This window comes from Erpetoichthys calabaricus, chromosome 11 (genome assembly GCF_900747795.2).
Source record: "Erpetoichthys calabaricus chromosome 11, fErpCal1.3, whole genome shotgun sequence".
Classification (NCBI taxonomy): domain Eukaryota; kingdom Metazoa; phylum Chordata; class Cladistia; order Polypteriformes; family Polypteridae; genus Erpetoichthys; species Erpetoichthys calabaricus.
This window is the reverse complement of record NC_041404.2, coordinates 86076071-86094164: the sequence shown is the minus strand read 5'-3', so window position 1 is coordinate 86094164 and position 18094 is coordinate 86076071. Positions and strand designations below refer to the sequence as shown.

General features: G+C 38.3%; 1 protein-coding gene across 1 annotated transcript in view; it reads right to left on the bottom strand.

Moving 5' to 3' along the window:
- The window catches only part of LOC114660673 (dynein axonemal assembly factor 3-like), a 30679-nt gene extending 13194 nt beyond the window's left edge, over positions 1-17485 (bottom strand). Inside the window, exons 1-10 of the mRNA XM_028813524.2 lie at positions 17256-17485; positions 16645-16733; positions 16330-16490; positions 16153-16246; positions 13980-14137; positions 13388-13564; positions 3680-3802; positions 3273-3395; positions 1892-2048; positions 351-465 (exon numbers count right to left, since the gene is read on the bottom strand). Coding sequence (XP_028669357.2) covers positions 351-465; positions 1892-2048; positions 3273-3395; positions 3680-3802; positions 13388-13564; positions 13980-14137; positions 16153-16246; positions 16330-16490; positions 16645-16726 — 1190 coding nt within the window. The 5' untranslated portion in view covers positions 16727-16733; positions 17256-17485. The remainder of the gene's footprint in view (positions 1-350; positions 466-1891; positions 2049-3272; positions 3396-3679; positions 3803-13387; positions 13565-13979; positions 14138-16152; positions 16247-16329; positions 16491-16644; positions 16734-17255) is intronic.
- Between the last annotated feature and the right edge of the window lie 609 nt (positions 17486-18094).

The window sequence follows — 18094 nt, the reverse complement described above, 5'->3', positions numbered from 1 at the left end:
GATACATTTTCCCAAGCCCTGGCACAACTCTCAGGTTAGGTGGCTCATACTGGGCCTGTTACACCCTCATCCCTCATCTGTGAACATCAGCCAATTTGGTTACCAGTCTAATAACTACAGTACATTTCTTCCCAGCATGCCAACTGCCCACTGCCAAGACACTAACAAGAAGGTTGCGTTTCTAACAGGATATCAATGGGGACCACCAAAAAAATAAACAAACGATTCTTTATCCAAGAGTCTGTTCTTTACTACACTTGGCATGAAATCACTACATAACAACGCAGAGGACCACCAAGCCCTGGCACAACTTGTACATGTTTTAGGTCAATCCCGTGAAAATAACATACCTGCAAGAGAAGTACATGATGTCAAAGAGCTGATTGTAGCAATTCTTCTCAGCCAGTTTGTCAAGACAGTTTAAAGGAAGAAAATGGATGGAAAATTGAGACTGCAGTGAAGATGCTATTAAAAAAAAAAAAAAAATTCAACTGGACTTCTTGTTTACTTTAAACAGCACAGAATTTGTTACTGTACTTTTAGCCATCATTCTCTGGGTAATGTAGTGTGTACTGTCACTATGCAGTAGGTTGCTCCTTACTGAATCACCCAACATCAGCAAGAGCAAGGCAGGGACCCGAGATGGCCTGTTGTTTATTACAGAACACTAATACAAAAAGTTTACAAAGTTTAATATATCACTGTCCATTTATTTCTGAATCTGCCAAGTCCATTAAAAGTTTTTAGGAAAAATATGTGTAACTTTATACAAATTAATTTTATGTTGAAGCATAAGAGCTTTCAGTAATTAATTTTTTTAGTTACATGTTCATAAATTGCTTCTCTTACTTCTTTATGATAATGATAGCATTATAATCATGATAGCATTACAAATTATTACATACTTGCTGTGCTACCCATCTAAGAAGAGTTGAATCTAAGCAAATCAATGCAGACCTCAGAGTTGACTTCTGCAGTGCACCATTTGTTGGAATTTATTTTGTAATGCATGTAGTAATAAAATGCATGGCACTTGTCATTCCAATAGATGGCACATCAAAAGCATTTGCAGTAATAACATGCATCACTACAAACAATTGTGATGAGCCGTTTGGTGTAAGGACAAATGCAATGTATTTTATTACAAAAAATGTTACTAGAAATGCATCCGGACAGACATAAGGACCAACACGCAGACACTTACCCTTTTATTAAAGTGGAAGTATCATTGAACAGTAATGCTAGGAGGTGAGGAAGTACTCCACCCAAAAATTATTAAAATCATTTCGCCTATGTGCTTTGTAGTGAGGATTGAGAAAGATTTTTTATCTCAAGTTTTCATGAAGAATTTACGTAAAATGTCTGGGATATAACAGAAGCTGATAGTGCTCAATGCTGTACAACAGCAAATGACATGAAAGAAATTCCATGGAAAAAAAAATCTGAACATTAATTGTGTTGCATAATCCACATGTCAGTTATCCAGTTGTTTACTCAGAACATGGATTTTTTGCTAAAATATTGTTAAATAGATACTTCTGGTAAAAATCGTCTCGTATCATAAACAGGAAACACACTAGGCATTATGGGAAATGTGTCTCCTGTATATGATGCATACAGATTTTTCAGAAAGTATCTATTTAACAATATTTTAGCAAAAAATTCATTATTTTTTTTTTTTTATTTTTTTTTATTAAAATCGACATTTTTCATATTGTTTAACACTGCACAGCTGGATCACCATTGGCTTATATTTTATCATGAATTAACTTGAGATTGCACGTTTCTCTGTCGTCTCTACAAAACACATGGGGTAAGTAGCAGATAAAAAATATCATTACTTTGTGGAGTATTCCTTCAAGACTTCTTTGGGTGACACACGAGGACTTACAATGATTCTCTGGATCAAGTGCTGCTGCACTTCCTTCTCCATCCCCCTGGGTTGCTTCTTCTCCAATCACTGAGGGCTCGGACTCTTCTGCATCTTTTTTTGGCACAAGGTCTTTTAAAATTGTCTGCAGGTTGTATAGTGAAACATCCTGGGCAGTCTGAAATAGCAAGTCACAAATAATGCGCCGTTGTGTTGACCTCAGTCAACCTGGGGAATACACTGCCAAAAGGCAGGCCCACCTGTAAAACTAGACCGGTGGGCTTCCCAACAGTATTTATAAATTGACCCAAATGGGACCAGTCAAAAGCAAGGAAAGGGAGATAGGCATGTGCTGTGAACAGACCGATGGACAGCCGGAGCACGAGTAATTTTATGAAGGTTTACATTAGAAAATAAAACCGTTTTACTTGGGAGGAGAGACCCTCATGGTCAAGGGACTGGCAAAGGTTCAGTAAAGTCAGGGAGAATGGAGAACTAAACCAAGGGACAAGACTAATTCAGAAACCAAGGAACAAAACAAAAGCCAAAAAGCCAAACTAGTATTTGTTTAATTCCTAACCCAAAATTTAACGGGAGAAATGCAAGTTTTGAAGTTATCTACAAGCTAGGATGTTCAATCAAAGCGATGATCCTCTGCATAATGCATCACCAACTTAAACATCCTTGTCAAACTCAGTCGCATGGCAGCAAGCATTCACACAGCAGGTAAACGATATAGCCGTGGCCAGGAATTCTTGCATGAACTGAAGTCTCTAGTGAAGAAATTGTGTCCTAAAATGGTGATATGATGAGGTCTTGGTCATAATGATAAAAAAATAAATATCATTAAAACGAAGTACAATCCAAAAATAATATGTGGATTAAGTTTTAAAAATATATACTGTATATTTATCGAAAAAGTGTGGTGCTCACCAGTCACCCAACCATCCACCATCCCAGTTTCTGAAGACACCTAATCCAAATCCAGGACCACAGGATTCAGAATCTAACAGACAACAGAAACTCATTCTGGATGGGAAGCTGAGGGGTACCAACGTTATTAATCATTAGAAATGTCAAGTGAATGCAACGGAAGAAAGGCATCAGTCAATGTGGCTGGCATTTTTGGTTTCCTTTTATCGTTATTATTTTACATTTGAAAATCCCAAGCTATAAATGAGAGAATACATAACACCATTTATTAAATTTCAACATGTTAACCAAAGACTCAAACTATATAAAAATGAATAAGTTGAAATGAAAAAAATTAAACAAAAGATTGTAACAAGACAGGAGTCCAACAAAATCAAACCAAGAGTTAATCAATAGAAGCCAAAACACCAATCCAATAGCCAATATAGCAGCCGTCACCATTTGTTAGAGTGACTGTCATAGGGCCTACCTTGGTGGGAAGTCCATTGGCTGTTTTTTTGAGATTCTCATTATCTGTTTCAATGCCGAAGGATATGTATGGGCTGCTAACAATGTCACCCCAGTAGCCTCTGACTGGCACACGCTCACCACTCTGTAGGAAAAATCAAATAAACATCCTTTATTGTACTTAGTGCTTTTCTGTTTTGAACACCATTGTAACTTTACAGTTTTAAATAACTGGCACACAGGCAAGTTAAATGCCTAGGATGGCAGGAATAAAACCGTTTCCTTAAGATATAACAACACTACATTAGACAGAGAATAACAATTCTCAATCCCTGTAAGGCAGAAAGAGGATATAAAGAATAATTTTAAAACATATACAAGAGAGAAACACCTCAGATTAAAAAAAAAAAGCCCAAACTACAGACTTACACGTTTGAGAAGCAGCCCTGAAGCCAAGCTCCTGTTAGCAGTGTCATACAGACCTTCCCGCAGCTCAAATGCCACGCCAGTCTCTCGCCACCTCATGTACTCAGGTTTGCTCACCATTTGGGCCTGTTGAGGAAGAACAGCAATCAGCACTGGACTTAAGTGCTGGTGGGAAGTGAGGGGAAATGGGCTGGGAAAATGGATAACAGCAGGAGATAGATACACTTTACTCATTTAGTAAAGTGAATGATGAAGTCCACACGTTTCAGAATGGAGATGGGACTGGAAAAAAATGGTATAGTCAAAGAATGGTATCATGTTTGGTTGGAAGAACTTTAATCAATTTTCTGACAGGTTTATGTACACTAAAATTATATACACATGTTCAAACATTTGGAATCATCCAGAAAGGTTTACAGCTTTTAAATAGAAATTAATACCTTTAAGTCAATGTACACAAATCGCTCCAGAAACTCCTTTCTTCCTAGTGCCATACGACTTTTCAATAAGAAATATCGGAGATAATGATTAAAGAGGTTGCTGATATATATCCTGCAACCTTTTTTTTTTTGGTGTAAATATATATTATCTAACCGCCTTACCTTAACCTTTCTTGTTTCTATTTGACTGTTTTATTTCATTCTGTCTGTTATTAGATGCAACTGAAAATCCAAATTTCATGTTTTCTTGTGTAAACATGACTAAATAAAGAAACCTTAAACCTTAATGTATCATCATATTCATTTAAACATATAGCCAAGACATTACCAATGTTGCAAATGGCTACTATTAGTTGAAATGACCAATTTATTATTTTTTAACCAAGCTACCTGTTGAAGACAGGCAATAGTAAATATTTTTAAATAGTTTTGTCTCTTGCCCTACGTGTACCTTTAGCACCTTTAATCGGTATCCTTCTGTGTCTGAACCTTTCTTGACCGGCGCTCTCTCTCTCTCAAGAACGTTTCTGTAAATTCTGCTCCTCAGACTCTGTCATTATTTTTGAGGCACCTTTCTCTCCTTGTGTCCATTTTATAATCCTGGTCTTTGAAGACGGCTGACAGCCTTGCTCCTATACCTTTACTCCTCCTTGTGTGTCTCACACTTGTGATCGAAAGAGGAAGTGCGTCATCAAAGTCAAACTGACCAATCAGATTGCCATGAGGAACAGGACAACTTAGCACTTTATTACAGTATAGAATAGTAGATTATGAGGAAAAGAATTTGACAGTTATTTATGAAGAAATCCATCCATCCATTTTCCAACCCGCTGAATCCGAACACAGGGTCACGGGGGTCTGCTGGAGCCAATCCCAGCCAACACAGGGCACAAGGCAGGAACCAATCCTGGGCAGGGTGCCAACCCACTGCAGTTTATGAAGAAATACAATTGTCAAATCTACTTAACCCAATTCATGGTCACAGGGGAGCCTGATCTTGTCCCAGCAGCACCAGGCCAAAGACAATCCTAAACAAGGCACCAAACCATTACAGGCCCACTAACACAGACTCTCATCCATCCTCACACAGAACAATTTACAATCACTGATATATCTTATGCACATGTCTCAGGGGGTGTAGGAATAGGGATGGGAATCGAAAACCGGTTCTGTTGAGAACCGGTTCCCACTGTTTCAATTCCTTGGAATTGTTTGCCATTTTTGCAAACGATTCCCCTATCGATTCCAGTCCCCTCGAATGACGTCACCGCGTTGCGTAGCGTCATTTACCCAGCAGGAAACATGGCGCCTAAGCGGCACAAATGCTCAAAAGTTTGGTTATACTTTACGAGAAAGGATGACAACAGGGCAACTTGCAATACTTGCAAAGTAGATATTTCATCAAAGGGAGGAAACACTACGAATATGCAAAAGCATTTGCACACAAAACACGCGATAACCTTAAATGAATGTTGTGTTTTTGATCTGCTCCGGACTAGTGAATCTCGACCCAGCAGCAGTGGTAACGTTTGCAGGTCCTCTCCAGTTAATACGGCAGGTAACCAATCAACTAACATTGCATATTATGTTAGCGCGATTTGCCTTATTGCAAAACCTGCTATTACTGTGCATTGTATTTAGATGACCATGACAAGAGAGACAGACAGAGACTGGCTGTCTCAGATGCTGGCAGTTCTCGCTGCAGTCTACCGGTAGCTTCTCCTTTCACAGAGGCGGGGAAAAGTAAAATGACACAGGCCAGGACAGACGAATGCCACCGAGCAGTGACTAAGTTTGTGGTAAAAGGCTTGCACCCATTTGCCACAGTAGATGCCCCCGATTTTCGGTAAGTGAATGTGTTTAATTGTAGGCTAAGTCAGGGAATGTCAAATTTGCGTGTTCTCCTCTTACCAGATGTTTAATCCGTTTCCATTTCTGAGCTGAAACGTGTTGAAGGCAGCCGTCACTGCAGATGGATGGGCAAGTTTTAGTCAAGATCATTACCTCACAGTAACGCTGCATTATGTCAGGAATGGCCAGGCTCAAGAAAAAGTCCTCAAAACCAAACCAGTGTACCAGGCACAGACAGAGACAGCTGTAGCAGAGGAGACTGATGAGATCTTGGAGGAGTATGGTATCAAAGACAAGGTTGTGGCAGCCACTGTTGATAATGCGGCCAACATGGATGTAGCTGTCAAAATAGTTGATGGTTGCAGAATTGCACAGTGCACAGTTCCATTGGACTTGAGTTGATTGTATTTGTTGCTGGCTGATGTAGTTTTATTTTTGAGTGCTCAGCTCATATATACTTTTAAAAAGGAGAGTGTAAATGTTACTGGACATTCTTGTGTAATTGCCACCGAATAATTTATGTTATACTTTGTTATTGCTACAGAAGAATATTTATTTTATTATTATTTTACATTTACACATTTTTTTCTGGGGACCCCGTGGCACCCCATCGAGGAGCTGTAGGCTGTGGATCTCTTAAGATCTCACTGTTGGGTTTGTAAGGTCATGCTACTCCTAAATTTTTATCTTGTTCAAAGATAAGATATAAAACAAAGTTCTAAGTTAATCGACCTGTGTGTTCTCCTTTTTTAAAAATAAGAATCGATAAGAGAATCGATAAAGAATCGAATTGTTAAACAGAATCGAAAATGGAATCGTGAAAATCTTATCAATTCCCATCCCTATGTAGGAAGAAAAAACAAATACCAAAACACCCCCCCCCCCCCCACCCCCGCAGATCTCTCAAGCAAGAAGGTGTGAAATGGTTTTAAGCAAGGACAAAAACCTATAAATCAAGGAATGAAAACTCGGATGGACAGAAGAATGCGCCTATTAAAAGACACTGATTTTGTAACTGGACGGAACTTTAATCCAGAGAGGAGAAGGTTCAACTCTTCTTTAAACCCACATGCACCCCATCTCTCAAAGGGGGTGAGAAGAAGAAAACAGACAAGAGATTGTCAAGTTGAGAGAAGTTTGGGGATTCTCTCAGGGAGGAGGATCTCTCCAAAATGACCGAAAACATTTGAATCCTAATTTCTGAACCTAAAAGATACGAGCTGCTCTTGCTTGGATATCTGAATTCAACGAACTCTTATCTTTGTAGACCAGAAGCGGAGAACCAGACTGTCAAGTTAAAACTGTGTTCCAGTAGTCTGACTAGGCTGAGAAGCCATGACTTCAAGAAGGGAACTTCATCATCTAAAGTCCTGGGCCAGAATGAGTAATGCCTTCCCCTATGAAGTGATAAAAGACAGCAGAACGCGAACTGAGGAAGCAGCAGCACAACACTGACAAAGATCAAGCAGCAGAGAGAAAGATAAAATTGAATATCATCCATAAAGACTTAGTATTGTAAAACTATTTATCTGTGCCAAGATAAAGTAGAACTTTAAATACCAGTAAACAGACAGCCTATATGTTACGTTTGCCTGTCTTGTCTGTCTGTATTCTGTCTTATATGTCAATATACAGAGTATATGTAGTTATCATATCTATACTCTTTATGTCTATCAATAAATTGTATTATTCTGTTTCTTAAAACGAGTGTGCCTCAGTTACCTTGATACAAGTCTAAAGGTCAGAGAACTGTCTCCTATGACAGAGAAAGGTAAGGTAAATTAACTAGGAGCCTTGCCAAACTACTGGATTAATGGCCTGTATTGCCGAAAGCAAAAGTGATCATTAAATAACCAGGTAAAATTCCTTTTTCAAATCCCACACTATTATGGCATCTTCCTGGGTAGCCGTCTTATTGATTAAAAATCTTACGGTGCCACAAAGACAACACCCAGGTGTGGGATTTAACATTGGAATGCTGGATCTGTAAAAGAGCTGCACTAACCACTGTGTCACCCAGCATTTATTACTGCTGTCCTCAACCATAATCAGCCTTTGAATATTTCAGTATTATTGAGCTATTACTTCATATTAAATCTTTTTTGTTCTTCAATCCCTTGATGGGTATGGGAAGTGATATCTGATCTTATTTATTTAGCATGTAGTGCTGAATGTCAATACTAATTTTTAATTTAATTCACTCATTGCAAACCTTAAAAATCAATAAATATATAAGAAAAAATAAAGATTAAGTTTTTGGGTGCACACACCAATTCTTTATAAGTGCTAAATGATATAAGCACTTTGGGTTTTTTTTTTTTTAATTGACGACATCACAGAAAATTGAAACAAAATTCAAAATTGTTCACTTAGACAGATAAATGGGTATAAATGAAGCCAGCGCCAATACTGAAAAAATATAGTAATGGGAATGTTCTGCTTACTGCTCCTGCACGTTCTGTTAAATTACGTTTTGCATTTTACCATCATGTTACCTCTGAACAAGAGTTCTTTGAGGAAAGTGCAAAGGCAAATCTAAGATTAAAGATGATGTGAAATGTTATTATTATTTGCAATGAAGATCTAGGCATAAAACTATTGCAGAGTAACTGCCTGCTTGCTGTGGTTTCTCCACTCTCAATGTACAAAGGCTTGTGAACACAGGAGGCGATTTTGTATTGCTGATGATTTTGGCGTCCTTCTGCTGCAATGTGTCTACTTGCTTTGTAGCGTGAATCAAATAAAGTTTCTTTAATTTCTCACATTTGTTCTATCCTGCTTTTGGTTACCACGAAGGGATTGTTTTTTTTTTTTATTACTAAGGGTGTTTTCTGCTTTTTAATCTGTACAATGAGTAAAGCTTGTGATTCAGAGGTAACTGTCCCTATCACAGGACTGTCAGAACAGCCATTAACAAGCTTGTCAGTTTAGTTTAAACTAGAAAGAGGCACACCATGAGTCAAAATGGAGATCTAGGGGGATCCAACTGTTGAGACAGCCAGAAGTCAGCAGCTCCTAGTGTAATGTGAAACTTCATTTGCTGCAAGACACTTCTATGGAAAATCATGTCTCTGTCAAGCCATTACAACATCATGGAGACCAGGGGCCTACATGAAGATCTATGGGTGGGAGGCAGGTACCAGCAATGCACAGGACACTAGTTTGTCACTGAAGTCACAGATACAGCTACACTCGGACTCACACAGAGCCAAGTTAACCTATGCAGCATGTGTTTGATATTCAGTATGGTTTAGAACGTTATGACCCAACTCACTTGAACATGTGGTATGAAAAATCTCCTTCATATATATTTTTTGTAGCCTGAAGGTTTATGCTACTTTAAATAATCTTTTATATACTGTAGTGAGCCAGGAAGTGTAAGCTTTAGGCAGTTAGGAGACAGTACTTGCAAAAGACAAGAGGGGCAGGAAGTCATATACACAAAATCTAAGGGTAAGAGAATTAAACAACAAAAGGTTTATTTGTTCAATATATGTTAACAGTATCAAAACAGCACACATTACATCAGGGGGTGACTGCATTAAGAGTGGACAAGTCAATTCCACCAATCATTATTTTTACATTTTGCATTTGTACCCTTTCCAAGCACAGAAATGTCCTGCTACTCTTTGTCTTGTGCAAGCACCATTCCCCTTTATGTAATTTTCTACCACTTCAGGGCTAATGTACATCAATCCCAATCATCTAACTTTAAAATAAACCTACACTATACGGAGTACCAACTTGTGTCAATGTGATGCTAAAAACTCAAAACCACAGATGGATATGTCATTAGAGGGGAGAAACTTCATGCAGCAGAAAATAAAGAAGCAAAACACTAATAGCATTCAAGATCAATGTACAGAAAACACTAAAAAGACCAGAACTGGCTCTGATGAAGCTGGGAAAGCAAAGGAGGAATGGAGGAGCAGTTCTGGCAGTGACTTAGATTTATAGTCAGCCCTTCTGTCCACTGTGCAAAAAAATTATTGCCGTTTGAAAAACCTACTGTACAAATTAAAAGGCACTGTTAACCTCCTTGGCGTTATGTTTACCCAAGAAAAAATGAGCCAAAGATGTTTAATTTCTTTTCAACAAGAAAAAATGTGTAATAGAAACAGGTATGTCCCAAAACTTCCACATGAAGACAGTATGAAAGATATACAGTACAGTATCTAGTGTTCATTGCCGTACTAATTTAGTACATGTCCTTCAACACACAGTCAGATGTTGTAATTGAGGCAGTAGAAGAGTGTTTCTTTGCACACTTTTCTTACATTTTTTCTGTTGCTTGCACACGAGACAGTAGAATGTCAGTGCCTGATCCACACGATCAACACATTCCTTGTGTTGTTGCAGGATACCACAGTGGAGGACTTAGTGACAGCCACATTTCCCCCAACATGAACAGTAATAGTTGAATTCAGTGGTTTGGTTGTACAGTGCCGTATAATGCATCAGTTTCACTTTCTGTGTCAACGTCTGATGATCAAGTCACATTGTCATCACTATCCCTCCATTTAAGCAATGCTTCAGTTTCAGTTTATGCTAAAACTGCCTTTACGGATTGTCGCTGGCCATTGTGTTTATAGTTGGAGGCTGCACCCCAGTCATGAATAATAATGAGATATCTTAGAGTAGCAAAACGCATCGAAATGTTCATGATTTTTTTACAGCATCCACGAGATGGCAGCAAAATACTGTCCTGAGAGTTATTTGGGCTTAAAAATGTAATGCTGATCATTACATGTCAGCCCGAGTGTGACTCGTAGTTAACCATAGTTATGTGTATAGGTTTTTTGACTGTCTATACCTATAAGAATCTGAGCAGCTTGAATAAGAATCGAAATGGTCTAAGAAGTTCAATGTAATGGGGGAATGAAGGAAAGAAATATCTAGGGGAAGCAGGAAGTGGTTGAGCTTGGCTTGGGATAGTCTGATGCATTTAAAAGTGTCACCTCCTGCAGCAGTGATTACGGAAGTAGGTCATCATTCATCTGCAGCTGAAACCTGTGCTGGACCACCTCAATAATCAATATTATTTTTTTATATATTATATTAAAAAATCCTGCAGAGAAACAGTAGGGCGTCGAGATGTGATCTTCACGTTAAGATCATGGAAGACACTTAAAAGAGATTGGCCACGGAGCGTCTCGCAGGGACCTTAAACATGAGAATATGTGCCAAAAGACTGACCCAGGACTGTCTCGCAATGACGTAGAACATGAGATTCTTGCAAGACACACCATACTTATAACCAAATTGGTGCGATACACATGTGGAGAAAGCTAATGAATATGAAAGTAGGAAAATTAGAAGTATATAAAAAAAGAAAATAAACATCGCATTAGCACAAAGAAAGAGAAATTATTACTTGGAGAAATAACGAAAAGGCGAATAGAGATTGAATATATGGACATAGGTGATATGTCAGAAGTATGTAAATATTGTAAGTCTTTGAAGCTTAAGTCAGAGAATTTCAAAAACGGAGTTTACCTCACATGCATTTATTGGTTACTTTGCAAAAAACAATTATTAACTGCTGATGATGTAGATCATTTTGTCTGTGCTGAAATTCCAAACAGAGAAACCTATCCTGAATTATGGTACAAAGTCATTAAACACAAGTCTCACTGACCTCATTAAAAAGAATCAGCACACTGGGACTCGAAAGATTCCAAATATTGTTTTTACAGAAGTTCAGAAATAAAAGTGAAACTAATGAAATAGCAACAATTCAAAGAAAAAAAAAATCTTAAAAGTGTGTATTAAGAAAAACAAAAATGGGGGTTGGCGAGTGAAGTGAGCAGGGGGCAAAGCCCCCTATGTATACTGCTGGGCAAGAACTGCATGGAATGCTATAAACTGTGTTTCGTGTTTCTGCTGCCGATTTCTTGTTTTTGGCATTAAAAAGGACAGTGTGCAGATTGTTCATAGGTTTGTGTGCTATTCTGATGCCTGATTTGGACAGGATACGTGCTGCACCTTCTGACACTCCGTGATGATAAGGAAGTGTGTGCCAGGTGGGATGGAGGGTCAGAATGGAGTCGATTGTTTGCTGGGTTGACGGCTCCGGGCAGGAGCTGAAAGCTCAGGAATAAAAAAACTTTATGATATCTGATTCATTTTCTCCATTTGTGGATCTCCAGCTACAAATATGCAAACCGTATCCTAGACCTTCGCTACCATATATATATTATATATAATAAAAATCCAACGTCTGTCCGTCTGTCTGTATGTCTGACCGCTTTTCACAAAAGAGCTACTTAATGGATTTAGATCAGATTTTTTTCTTATAATTTGCTTGAACATCCCAGTTGATTTTTCGACTTCTCTCATCGCTCTAAGTATTATAGTTTGGTTGTGCCACCGATTTATTCGCATGAATCTGAGAGACAGGCTGAGGGCAAGTGGAGGGGGAGGTGGGACCTCAGGAGTAGGGAGCCGGGCAGGGCCATCCTCACTCACATGCCAGGCTCCATTCGAGTCGCTGTACCTCTTGCCACATGTTGGAGTGTACCTTGCCACCATTTAGCTAGTTTTTGTTTGTTTTGCCACCTGTTTGTTCAGCAGACATTATAATCTACAGATTGTTAAAGAGTAATGTTTGACATTTTTGAGAGAGAAAAATCACAGCTACATGTGTTTTAGAGGGTACCTGCTCATTGGCAGAGATATCATGGCCTCATGCTCTTCTCCCCATGCAGGGGACGGTCTCCCATCAGAGATGAACATGATCAGATACTTTGGCAACATTTGACGTTGGAGCATACCTGCCTCCCACTAGGCTAGAGATACATTGTCAATGTTTTACATTTTTGGCAAAGAGATCACAACTACATTCTCGCCTCTGATAGCAAAACCAAAAATACTGTATATCAATAGGCCCTTGGATTAGAAAGCGAACAATATAAATTCTTCTCAATACAAATTATTACATTTTTTATTTAGATTTTTTAAACTTTGTCCAATTTCAGTAATATTTGGGTGGAGCCGCAGGGGACAGCTAGTCTATAAAAATGAAATAAAAGTTTAATAAGTTGTATTAAGATGAATTTATTATATATATAAGAGAGAGAGAGAGAGACAGAGAGAGAGAGAGAGATCACAAGAGATCACTTGTTAAATGAGTCTTAAATTACTTTATTCTCATAACCAATGATAACCAACTAACAAGGTAGCACTTGTGTAAAAATAATAGAATCGGAGGTAATAATCCATTGTTATTCACAAGGCATTTTGTTGATTTTGTTAGAAAAGAAACAAACAAACATTCTTAGAAATTAATGTGCTGTTAGAATGAGAGTAGGAACAAGCCCTTTAGTGAATACTTTTTCCTTGCAGAAAAAAGAATTAGCTGATTATTTAGAACAAATACCTGCCATAAAACCTGCCATTTCTACCAGTCAGTCCGACTCACCCCCCTGTGGTGCAGTTTCATTGTCAGGTCCCAGTCAAAGGCTCCTTGTCTAAAATCGTACCGGTTTTCCAGATACTGCCGAACCCGAACATCCCACATTCGATGGATCTGGAAAGACCTGGGATCTGGGTGACACCAAAATTTGAAAATTCCTTCCAGCTGGTCACGCTCCTTGAACTAGGCATACATGAGAGAGAGAGAGAGAGAGAGAGAGAGTGAGTGAGAGGGAGATTATTAAAATTAATTTGGAGAAGAAGAAGCCAACTTTAACAGGAGGACAGAGTACAGATGAGCAAAATGACCATTAAAGTAATTATTTTATTAACTATACTCAGACTATTTAATATTCCAAACTTACTAATTTGTATATTTTCTCATTGTTGTGTACTGCTAGTTGAGATTTAATTGACCCAGAAAGAAAGAAGTAATCCATCAGATTCATGAACCCCATTTACAGACTTATTTTAAAAATTCTTTTCTGTATCACGACCCTGATTACTATTGAAGACAAGTTTTTGAAGACAATGGGAAAAAATGCAAAGTCAACAAAGCAATCCAAAATTTGGTGAGAAGGATCCAGACAGAAACTCACTCGCAGAGCAGACAGGTCTACTGAAGGCAGCCTCCCCTCTTGAAGATCACTTTCAGTCACAAACTGGATTAGCCGGCGGCTCACCTCCTGCAGGTAGTTAGCAGTCTGACTACGGATGAGACTGTTTCCAAATAACTCAAGGAAAGTCTCTGCTTTCTCTGAGGTAGACATGAACAAAGTTAATGAACAGACAGCAGAAGGCTGACAGTGTATCAATCAATCTGTAGGGTCAAGGGATAACTGCTATTTAAAGTCATGGGACAGCTGTAAGCTTTTCATTTCTCAACACAGAGCCCACACCCAAAAAATTAGCCTGATATCAACTTGTACACTCACTGGGCAATAACCACTTAGGGTACACATTGGCACCAGTTGGATGTTTCAGTGCTCAGTAACATTAGATTGGAAATATTAACATTGCCTTCTCGCTTCCAACTGATCTGTCAAAAGTCATCAGTCCAGCAACTGTTTCCTGAGCAGATGTTTTTATCCAATAGTGGATCAAGATACCTCAGATAGTGCAGCTAATGCCCACAACTAAAGAAAGGCTGCTTATTGTTTACATAAATACTGTCAGATTTCTTTAATACAATTTGCTAATGTGCAATTTCTACCAAAATTAAACATTATTTTATATATACTATATAGGAGGAGATTCTGAGGAGATTCCACTGACAGACTGAGGAGATCGTTCCTCCCCCACACTATGTGACTCTTCAATTCCACCCGGGGGTTTAACGTTAACATTATTCAAAGTTATTGTCTGGCTGTATACCTGCATTGTTATCACTCTTTAATTTAATATTTTCTTTATCAGTATGCTGCTGCTGGAGTATGTGAATTTCCCCTTGGGATTAATAAAGTATCTATCTATCTATCTATAGATATATAAACTAACAAAACAGGATTGTTATTTTTCAAATTGTGATCATCACATTAGATAAGCCTAGAAGAATGATCAAGGAGGAAGTGAAAAGTATTAGAAATGGAAAAGGGGAGTTAGAATATACAGAGAGTGAAAAGCAAATACTCTGCACTTGCTTTTCATTGACGTTTATACATATGAAGAAGTTGATAACCTCCCAGAAATAACAGGGACTACTAAGGACCGACTTAGTGACTTGGAAATTATAGAGAGAAAAGTACTGCTTCGATTAAATAGACTGAAATGTAACAAATCACCAGGATCAGATAACATGTATCCTCAAATGCTTAAAGAGGTTGGTAACTACATATACAATATAAACTCTTTACTCATTTTTTGGCAAGTTTCTGTACACTGGAGAAATTCATAAAGACTGGAGCAAATATTATCCTCTTGTATTAAAAGCTGATCAAGCTGATCCAAGTAACTACAGGCCAGTAAACTTAACGCACACCACAGGTAAATTAATGGAATCAATTATCAGGAAAAAAAAAATAAAATTGAGAAGCATATTTCTACTATAGAACATGGGTTCAGAAGAGGAAGGTTGCGTTTTATTAATATACTAGAATTCTATGAGGAAGCAACAAAGAATACAATCAGAGACATGTATGTGATATTATTTATCTTGTTTTTCAGAAGACTTTTGATGAGGTACCGCATGAAAGGTTAATAATCAAACTAAAAAGAAGTGGGAATTCAGGGCACGGTGTGTAGGTGGGTATAAAATTGGCTCAGAAACAGGAAGCAAAGGGTTATAGTGAGGGTAACTTTTCAGAATTAGGAGAAATTAAAAGTGGTGTTAATCTTTGTAATATAAATAAGTGATCTGGATAAGAATATAATCAATAATCTGGTTAAGATTTCAGATAATACCAGACTGGGTGGAAGGGCAGAAATGTAGAATCAGCTGAATTGTTACAGTGGGACCTGGGAAGCATACAGGAAAAAATAGAAAAGAAAAATCACCAAGTAGTGTGGTGGTGAGCAAGACTTTAGGGACCTTCAAATCTCAACTTGATGTTATTTTTGGACAATCTAGGTGTATAGGATGGATAAGCTTGCTAGGCTAAATTGGCTATTCTAGTCACAATTTTCTAACAACAGGATCTTTCCTCAAAAGTTAAATCTGAAATTGCACAATAATATTGGTAACCAGTTTTTCACATTCTATTTACATTTATGTTAGTATGACCGGTGCAATTTCAGCTTCAGAAGGAGCCATTCTTAATTTCATGGTTGGGATACCTTGTAGGCCCATCCTATCAGGTGGCTCAAAGGCAAGAGTGAGAAACAGGAGGTGTCGGCCTATCAGCTCCAGGTTGTTCTCTACGATGTAGACCTGCAAAGACATTTAAATGTCACTAGCCTCACTAAGAAAACAAAACATCTGTACAAAGGATACTAGCTTTAAACAACACTCACATGAAGTTTAGTTTTTGAATGAGAAGACTGTCTTAACCCAGCAACTGTCTTGAGCACATGCCGAGGATCTCCACTGCCCACCAAGAGAATATTGATGGTTTGAGATAAGGCTTTATCCTCAGTGATCTCTCTGATTGATCCACCAACAGAGATGTTCCCAGCTAAAATAATTACATAATTATTTACATATTTGGTTTTAAGAAGGCAGCTGTAACAGAGTAGCTATTCCAAAAACTAGAAGCAAAATCTGACCCAAGTAAAAGCTGACACTAAGCAAATCATTGTAATTTTTGCACAACAGTAATGGATACTTACATGGCACCAGCAAGTTTAAAGCCGGGCTGAAACCCCACCAGGTAACAGAACCAGCACCCTCTAATGAGTTGTGAAGTGCCATAACTGACCTGGAGAAAGACAAGCCAGCAATCTGTGAATTCAACACAGCAGTCCATTCAAAATATGAACACACAGAGTATTCTTTAAGTTGTATTGTTTTTCACAGCTAAATTTATTATTTCACAGTTTTCAAACATACACATGTACTGTACTTTATTAAGAGTTGACGCCCTGTTAAGAGTTGGTTGCTGATTTTGCTCAAAACTGGCATTAGGGATCATTGATGAATGAATGAATGAATGAATGAATAGATAGATGGATGGTTGGATGTGGTCAGAAGTGAATTATAATATTCCCATACAGTAGCCCAGAGTTCTAAGGTTATTTGAAATAAGTAGGATTTTGATCATTCTCATTATAACTGCTTAGCATCAAATGCACTCATTTTGGTGCCTGGTTTCCTTTAGCAGTAATAAGTAGATCAGGAAGAATGCAGCACTGCCTCTTATGTCGAAACGTGTTGCTAGTTATGCGCACTCCAGTCTCTGAAGTTCGATTAGAATTTAACGATAGTTCAATAATCGGTTTACCTTTAGGCCCAGGGTCGTACTGCCAAGAGCTGGTCGGCTGCAGTCAAAATTTTTCTACCGCTCCGCTTACTCCGCTTCACTTTTCAGAAGTACTTTTTCATTTGTTACTTTTCAGCTGACTACTGCTCCTGTAGCAGAATTCATTCTTCATACACCGTTTGCGGACGACGCTTACCTAAATTGATTTTTGTTTCTCGAGACGCGGCTCGTGTCCATTTAAAAGGTTGCAACCAATCAGAGTAGGGGGTTTTCACAGATGGGGCAGATCATGAAGGACTCAACCAATGAAATACAGGAGAGGCGGGACAATAAATTTGCAACTGACTCGATGCTTGCAGAATGCAGAAGCTGTAACCGTGGCAACGGTAAACAATTCTTGAACACCTAGTTGGTGTGTTGGTTTTACTTTTAGCTCCTGCGTATGTAGATTTCTTTCGTTTTACGACACGAATATCAGGTCAAGAAGTATGGCGTAAAATAAGCGTAATCGCTTTATATCCGTATTGGCCAAAATGAATCAAGTGAATTTATGTTGGATAATTATTATTACTGGAATCGCAACGTTTGTCGCCGTTTTGATTATTTGGTTTTAGATTGGCGTAACTTTTCGAACTAACACTATCCGTATCAATTTTTAACCATTAAGCTTATATATAGAAAATGTGTTTTGGGATGACCAGATACAAATGCATTCGATGAATAACATTTCAAACCTACTGACGTTCACACGCTCATTAAATCTCCTGCACGCGGCCGTCTGGAAGGCTGCCATTGATAGAGTTCATTTAGTGCGGCTAAAACAAACAGACCGCCAGTTAACTGATGTCCCACTGGAATTT